At 55.9% G+C, this 8,382-nt stretch overlaps 1 protein-coding gene across 1 annotated transcript; it reads right to left on the reverse strand.

The window, feature by feature from the left end:
• Positions 1 to 5,877: 5,877 nt before the first annotated feature.
• Positions 5,878 to 7,868, reverse strand: TRARG1 (trafficking regulator of GLUT4 (SLC2A4) 1). The gene is made up of 2 exons (XM_030799803.1): positions 7,131 to 7,868; positions 5,878 to 6,090 (listed from the first exon to the last, which is right to left on the reverse strand). Exons 1-2 carry the CDS (start codon positions 7,515 to 7,517, stop codon positions 5,878 to 5,880), a joined length of 600 nt encoding a protein of 199 aa, XP_030655663.1. The 5' UTR covers positions 7,518 to 7,868.
• Between the last annotated feature and the right edge of the window lie 514 nt (positions 7,869 to 8,382).

Raw genomic sequence — 8,382 nt, forward strand, 5'->3', positions numbered from 1 at the left:
TGGCCAACATGGTGAAACCTCGTCTCTACTAAAAATACAAATATCAGCTGGGATTGATGGCATATGCCTGTAGTCCCGGCTGCTCGGGAGGCTGAAGCAGGAGAATCACTTGAGTCTAGGAGGTGGAGGTTGCAGTGAGCCAAGATTGCACTATTGCACTCCAGCCTGGGTGACAGAGTGAGACTCTGTCTTAAAAACAACAACAGGCTGGATGTGGTCGCTCACGCCTGTAATCCCAGCAGTTTGGGAGCCTGAGGCGGGTGGATCACAAGGTCAGGAGATCGAGACCATCCTGGCTAACACAATGAAGCCCCATCTCTACTATAAAAAATACAAAAAATTGGCCGGGCGTGGTGGTGGGCGCCTGTAGTCCCAGCTACTTAGGAGGCTGAGGCAGGAGAATGGTGTGAACCTGGGAAACGGAGCTTGCAGTGAGCCGAGATTGCGCCACTGCACTCCAGACTGGGTGACAGGGCGAGACTTCGTCTCAAAAAAAAAAAAAAAAACAAAGAAAACAAAAACAACAATAACAACAAAAAGAATTTGGAACTGTACCTAACATTTAGTAGGTACTCAGTGAATATTAATAATATTAGCCCTCAACACTGACCTCCCTCAACTCCCTCCTCCCTGGCTACTGATTTTTCCCTTTAGAAATTCATTTCCACTGGCCGGGCATGGTGGCTCACGCTTGTAATCCCAGCACTTTGGGAGGCCGAGGCGGGCGGATCACGAGGTCAGGAGATCGAGACCACGGTGAAACCCCGTCTCTACTAAAAATACAAAAAATTAGCTGGGTGTGGAGGCAGGCGCCTGTAGTCCCAGCTACTCGGAGAGGCTGAGGCAGGAGAATGGCGTGAACCCGGGAGGCGGAGCTTGCAGTGAGCTGAGATTCCGCCACTACACTCCAGCCTGGGTGACAGAGCGAGACTCCGTCTCCAAAAAAAAAAAAAAAAAAAAGAAAGAAATTCATTTCCACAACTACACTCCACCCCTTTGCCATCCCCTGACCTGATTCCTCCTTTGAAACTCAACTCCCAACTTCCCTCTCAGCCTCTCATGCCCTTTGTCTTCTCTCAGCCTGTGGCCCCTTTTCTCTTCCAAGTCTATCACCATCTTCCTGGCCTCGCTCCCTCCCAGCACAGCCCAACCCTTCGATGCGTCATCTCAGCCAGCATCCTCCTCACTACCTGGCCTTGCTCTCACGGCAACTCTGCCATCCTCAGCCTTGGGTTGACCTGATACGCATGTCTGGGAACCTACACCTACAGCTGGAGCGAATCACACCCGGCTGGCCAATAACAACACCCCACAGGCTGAAAACACCCCAAGGCTGATAACAACACCCCACAGGCCGATAACACCCCACAGGCTGATAACAACACCCCACAGGCCAATAACAACACCCCACAGGCTGAAAACACCCCACAGGCTGATAACACCTGACAGGCTGATAACAACACCCCACAGGCTGATAACACCCCCCCAGGCCGACAACAACACCCCACAGGTTGATAACAACACCCCACATCTGTGGTCTCCAGCCTCAGCAGAGGCCTTGGGCCACTGACCTGTCTGTGCCTGGTCACCTACCCTCCCTGCTGCCACCAGGCCCCTAGTTCTTAGCAAATGACCTTGGGCCCACATCCCTGGCAGCCTAGAGGCCACGCAGCTTGAGCCAGCCCCTTCCCTCTGAGCAGTTCCATCGGCCTCTGCCCTCACGGCCTCTCCTTCAGGCTCCCAGGGACAGGGCGTCTTTCTTCCTGGGCTCTGGATCCCATCTCTCCACTGCTTCCAGGACCTCAGCTCATCAATCATCCCTCTCCATTTTGCCGAGGCCCCTCCATCCCCCGGTCACCAGGGATCCACACGTGACCAAGGCAGTGGATGCTTCCACGCTCATTGAACCTGAGCGGCCTCGGAGCTGGCCGCTCCCTCCTTCAGACTCTCTCCTCCCTGGGCGTCTCTCCCCCTTTCTGAGATCTCCTTCCACCTCCTGGAATCTCCTTTTCAAAATGCTTTTCTGTCCACTCCCCTCGGCCCTCCCCCTAGATGTTAGAGACCCCCCACATCTCTCTGATGTGGCTCCAGTTTCCCCCTCCCCTCCCCTCCTCTCCCCTCCCCTTCCCTTCCCATTTCTGAGATGGAGTCTTGCTCTGTAGACCAGGCTGGAGTGCAGTAGCACAATCTCGGCTCACTGTAACCTCCGCTTCTGCTTCCTGAGTCCTGGTTCAAGCGATTCTCCTGCCTCAGCCTCCAGAGTAGCTGGGATTACAGGCACGCACCACCACGCCTGGCTAATTTTTGTATTTTTAGTAGAGATGGGGTTTCACCATGTTGGCCAGGCTGGTCTTGAACTCCTGACCTTGTGATCCACCCGCCTTGGCCTCCCAAAGTGCTGGGATTGCAAGTGTGAGCCACCGCGCCCGGCCCTCTTTAATTTTTTGAGACGGAATCTTGCTCTATCGCCCAGGCTGGAGTGCAGTGGCACAATCTTGGCTCACTGCAACCTCTGCCCCCCGGGTTCAAGTAATCCTCCTGCCTCAGCCTCCTGAGTAGCTGGGATTATAGGCGTGTGCCACCACGCCTGGCTAATTTTTTGTATTTTTAGTAGAAACAGGGTTTCACCATGTTGGCCAGGCTGATCTCGAACTCCTGACCTCAAGTGATCCACTTGATGTCTCCCAAAGTGCTGGGATTACAGGCATGAGTCACCGCACTCAGCCAGAACTTAAATTCCTAGAGCAAGTCCCCGCCACCTCCCTCTCCCGTCACACCCTTACAGCCTTCTGCCGTGTCAGCCAGACTGTCTACTTATCCGATCCATCTGTTTCCCAAATGCCAACATAGTGCCTGGTTCATAAAAGAGGTGCATTTGGCCGGGCACGGTGGCCCATGCCTGTAATCCCAGCACTTTGGGAAGCTGAGGCGGGCGGATCACGAGGTCAGGCGATCGAGACCATCCTGGCTAACACGGTGAAACCCTGTCTCTACTAAAAATACAAAAAAATAGCAGGGTGTGGTGGTGGGCGCCTGTAGTCCCAGCTACTCGGGAGACTGAGGCAGGAGAATGGCGTGAACCCGAGAGGCAGAGCTTGCAGTGAGTTGAGATTGCGCCACTGCACTCCAGCCTGGGTGACAGAGCGAGACTCTGTCTCAAAAATAAATAAATAAATAAATAAATAAATAAATAAATAAATAAATAAAAGAGGCCCATTCATTCACGGGGGCCTGACTGTCCTCTACCACTTAGTTCCCTCAACACAAGCAACTTGCCGTTCAAGTCGACTGAATGAATGAATGGTCAGTGCAACCCACTCTTAGAGGGTTTCAGAGCCCCCTCTGGCCCTGTCCCTGGCCCTGGTCCTTGCTTCTTCGTCTCTTGCCTGCATTCCTATGAGGGTCCTCTCTGCTGAACGCCAGCCTCATCCCCTCCAACCCCTCCTCTCACCCTGCCCCAGACTGATCCAGCAAAATGGAGATCCAAGCACACTCCTCTCGGCTGCAAAGCGTACAGCGTGCTGCTACGGCAGGGATGACGCTTGAAGACGACGTGCAAAGCGAACGAGGCCAGGAACACAAGGCCTCATACTATATGATTCCATTTATCATTTAATGTCCACAATAGGCAGAGCCAGAGAAACAGAAAGGAGATGAGCAGTTGCTCAGGGCTGAGAGGGTCAGGGTTGGAGGGCGACGGCTGATGGGGACAGGGTTTCCTTCCTTCCTCCTTCCTTCCTTCCTTCTCCCTCCCTCCCTCCCTCCTTCCCCCTCCCTCCCTCCCTCCCTCCTCCCTTCCTTCCTTCTTCCTTCCTTCCTTCCTTCCTTCCTTCCTTCTTCTTTCCTCCCTCCCTCCCTCCCGTCCTTCCTTCCTTCCTTCCTTGCCACAGAGTCTCATCTGTCTCCCAGGCGGAGTGCAGTGGCACCATCTCCACTCACTGCAACCTCCGCCTCCCAGGTTCACACCATTCTCCTGCCTCAGCCTCCTGAATAGCTGGGACTACAGCCACCATACCGGCTATTTTTTTGTATTTTTAGTAGAGACGGGGTTTCACCGTGTTAGCCAGGATGGTCTTGATCTTCTGACCTTGTGATCCACCCACCTCGGCCTCCCAAAGTGCTGGGATTACAGGCGTGAGCCACTGTGCTTGGCCTTTTTTTTTTTTTTTGAGATGGAGTCTCACTCTGTTACTCAGGCTGCAGTATAGTGGCTGGATCTTGGCTCACTGCAACCTCTGCCTCCGGGGTTCAAGTGATTCTCCTGCCTCAGCCTCCCGAGTAGCTGGGATTGCAGGCACATGACATCACACCTGGCTAATTTTTTTGTATTTTTAGTAGAGATGGGGTTGCACCATGTTGGTCAGGCTGGTCTCGAACTCCGACCTCAGGAGATCCACCTGCCTCGGCCTCCCAAAGTGCTGGGATTACAGGCGTGAGCCACTACGCCCGGCCAGGGTACGAGGTTTCTTTTGGAGATGAGGCAAATGTCCCAAATTGACTGAGGTTGTGGTTGCACCTGTCTGTGAATACACTTTAGATGGGTGCATCGTATGGCATGTGAGTTATATCTCAACAAAACCATTTCTAAAACACCAGGATGGCTTCCCACCTCCCCCGGGGAGGCTCCCCGCTGCCCCTTGTGTACCCATTATCCTGTAAGAGCCCCACACCCTCCTGGTGTTGTTCTCAAGCACTGGGTGTGGCCCGTCTCCTTTCACCCCCTCACAGCGCTCTTGTGCAGGCATTGAGGTTATACGCATTTTGCAGATGGGAATGCCGGGGAGAAGAGCCGTTTGAATGACTTTCCCAGCTCATTACCTTAAGTTGATGTCTACCATGGGCACTTCTTGAAATATGTCATAAGAATCTGTTTAAGAGTTTCTTCCTGCCGGACTGGAGGTTCCGGGGAATTGGCAGCAGTGTCTGGTTAGCACTGTGTTCCCTGTGCCCAGCCCGGTCATCGCACCTGACTCAAAAACTGTAAAAGGGGCCGAGTGTGATGGCCACTTGCCTGTAATCCCAGAACTTTGGGCGGCCGAGGTGGGAGGATCACCTGAGATCAGGAGTTTGAGACCAGCCTGACCAACATGGAGAAACTCTGTCTCTACTAAAAATACAAAAATTAGCGGGGCGTGGTGGCCAGCATCTGTAATGCCAGCTACTTGGGAGGCTGAGGCAGGAGAATTGCATGCATCTGGGAGACAGAGTTTGCAGTGAGCCGAGATCGCACCATTGCACTGCAGCCTGGGCAACAGAGCGAGACTCTGTTTCAAACAAAACAAAACAAAACCTTTAAAGAATGTAGAAACAGGCCAGGTTCAGTGGCTCACACCTGTAATCCCAGCACTTTGGGAGGCTGAGGTGGGCGGATCACGAGGTCAGGAGTTCAAGACCAGCCTGGCCAATGTGGTAAAACCCTGTCTACTAAAAATGCAAAAATTAGCCAGGTGTGGTGGCGGGTGCCTGTAATCCCAGCTACTCAGGAGGCTGAGGCAAGAGAATTGCTTGAACCCGGGAGGCAGAGGGTGCAGTGAGCCGAGATCGCACCATTGCACTCCAGCCTGGGCTACAGAGCAAGACTCTGTCTTGAAAGAACAAACAAACAAACAAACAAAAAAAATGTAGAAATACACTGGGGCGGGTTCTGTGGTCTCATTGCCTTGGGCTTAGCCTCCCTTTGACAGAGGCAGGTCCTGCCTGGCCTGCACCCTGCCACCCCACCAGGAGATGGATTCCAGCAGCTGTTTTCTCCTGAGCCCTTGGGTAGCTTCCCTCCCCAAATTTCCCTGTAACCAAGAGGTGGGCCCTGCCCAGAGCCACTGGCTGTACCCTTGGGTCCTGGCTCTACCTGCAAGTGGTCCCCAAGGACAGCAGGCATCACAGAGAGCTGCCCGAGAGGCCCCTGCCCGGCCCTGCTTCCAGAGCCCATGCCAAGTCCCTCGGACTCAGGAAAGCCGCCAGCGCCCCTGATGTCCTGAAAGGTAGTACTGGCTTTGGTGGGATGGGGAAGGCTTCCCTCGTGGGAGACCGAGCCTCACTGAAGTAGACAGAGTTGTCCGAAGAAATAGGAGCTTTCTCAGAGGACAGCTCCTGGGGGTTTGGTGAGGATGACTCTGCAGGGAGTCACTCTCAGGAACCCCCTCCCCCACCCAGTCCTCTGGCCCTGACCAGCCTGGGTTAGCAGTTTTCTACCCCCTGCCCCTGACCTCACTCTGAAATCATTGCTGGGCCCTGCTTCTCCCTCTCCCCATTCTTTCGTTACTCTCCCTTCTTTCTGGACTTCAAAAGTCACTGGCCAGTATCTGCTGACATTTTCTATGGAATCCTTTATAAGTAGCTCTACCCAAACGGCTTGGGTTGGAGACAATCTAAGACAATTCATTCAAAACCCCATAGAAGTACAGACCCGGTCACGTGCCCCTTCCTGGGCATGGTGGGCCATGCCCTCTGACTCTCACATTTTTCACTTGTGACCCAGAACTCCCCTGCCCTGAAGACGGGGGCTGAAGTCAGCGCAGCTGCAGAGCCGCAGAGGGCTCCGGAGTTCCCTCCACGCCTCAGGAGGAGCAGTCTGCGAGCTCTCCCTGCTTTGTGCGCCCCTCGGGGAAGCCTGGCCCCGGAGCCCTCGGGGTGTGGCAGGGAAGCTGCTGCGACTCTTGGAAACCAGAGTCGGCAGAGGCTGGGAACATGTCCAGGTGGCCTGGGAGGATATATGGGGCCCTGGGACCCCCGTCCGGTGCAACCTCTGCTGAGACGGCCCCACTTGGCAATGACTGGGACCGCCCGTCCCTCCTAAAACAGCAAGACCCCCAGCCTGGCTGTCTTTCTGCCCTGCAGGATGCATCACCAGGCAGCTCCCTGAGTGCCCCTCCCCAGCAGCCATAGGTGCAAAGTCAAGCTCTGATGCCCAGAAGCAGAGATGAGAGAACAGTGCAGGAGCTCCTTCGGCCCCGGGACCCCTCTCTAAGGGGAAGGAGGAGGCCAGCGAGGAAAGGAGCCTCCCCAAGCACCCCCAACTCCCAGCTCTCTCTTCTCCACACCCTGGGCAGTGCGTTTGGTGCCTGCCTGGGGGACACACCTGCCGACCCCTGGGCCCAGCCCCTGCCCCTGGAACAAAGACCAGCACTTACCATGATGGAAATGATGAGGGGGATGAGGTTGAGGGGCCAGACGGGGCAGAAGCAGGCGACGACGGCCAGGATGAGGTAATCTCGGGGGGCTTCTTGGTCTTGGGCATAGGAGGCGGTGGCGATGGAGGATGCCCTCCTTGAGCTGGCACAGGAGGGGGACCGAGGCAGTGGGGCCTCCAGGTGCCCCTCGGAGATGGCCTTGAAGGGCAAGCCATGGCCATTCTGCTCCAGATCCGGAGGCCCCAAGAGGGTCTTGGACAGATTCAGAGTCTTGTCATCCTTGTTCTCTGCCTTGGTGAGGAGTTTATCCATCTCCAGCAGGTCCAGGGGTGCGGTGGAACCTGGCTCCTGTGCTGAAGGAAAGTCAGACTGCACCGGGTTGGCCATGGGGGCCTGGGCCTTGCGTGGCTGCAGCTCCAGGCTGGGACAAGGGGCTCTGGAGGGACCTCAGCGCACCATTCCCCAGCCCAGACTGAGAGCCTCCAGGTCGGGGGCGTCCTTCGGGGGACGGAGGGCCGGCTGGGTGCTGGAAGGGTTGGGCTGGGCTTCTCAAGCCAGCTGAGTTCAGAGGCTGGGGCCTGCCTGCTGCCCCCGCGGAGCTCCCAGAAAGACGCTGGAGCCTGCAGCTTTGTTCAAGTTTGAGGCCAACTTTGCTGGTGCTGCTGAGAGCACAGATGGGCAGGGAAGCAACAGAAAGCTCAGAGAGCAGAGAGAAGAATGCGCCTCTTCCCAGGGAGGCTCAGGCTCAGGGAGGCTGTGTGTGTGTGTGTGTGTGTGTGCGCGCGCGCGCGCACCACACGGCCTCCCTCCCTCTGTGTGTGTGTGTGCACCACACGACCTCCCTCCGTGTGTGTGTGTGTGTGCGCGCGTGCACCACACGGCCGGGTGTATGTGTGTGTGTGTGTGTGTGCGCACCACACGGCCGGGTGTATGTGTGTGTGTGTGTGTGCACCACACGGCCGGGTGTATGTGTGTGTGTGTGTGTGTGTGCACCACATGGCCTCCCTCCCTCTCCCCCTCCTTGGTAATGCTTTTCCTTTTCAATTCCCCTCTCCCCAGAGAACCACCCTGGCAGCATTTTGCCTCTGCCCCAGCCCAGCCCAGCTCTGCCCAGCCCAGCCCAGAGGGACCTGGGCCAGCCTCCGGTTTCTGCTGCAGCTCCAGGGCCTGCTTCTTTGGGCAGGGGCTCTGGATGGGGAGAAAGACACACCGGGCCCCACAGGGACATGTCTTCAGCTGTCCTGGGAACTGA

Source organism: Nomascus leucogenys, chromosome 19 (assembly GCF_006542625.1).
Source record: "Nomascus leucogenys isolate Asia chromosome 19, Asia_NLE_v1, whole genome shotgun sequence".
Classification (NCBI taxonomy): domain Eukaryota; kingdom Metazoa; phylum Chordata; class Mammalia; order Primates; family Hylobatidae; genus Nomascus; species Nomascus leucogenys.

What these genes read in the sequence shown, in the direction of transcription:
- TRARG1 (XM_030799803.1), bottom strand. Translation starts at nt 7,517, where the DNA reads ATGGCCAACCCGGTGCAGTCTGACTTTCCTTCAGCACAGGAGCCAGGT. An exon ending in CCCTCATCATTTCCATCATG is followed by an intron (nt 6,091 to 7,130) that starts GTAAGTGCTGGT and finishes CCAAACCCCCAG; the next exon opens with GAGCTGTCCTCTGAGAAAGC.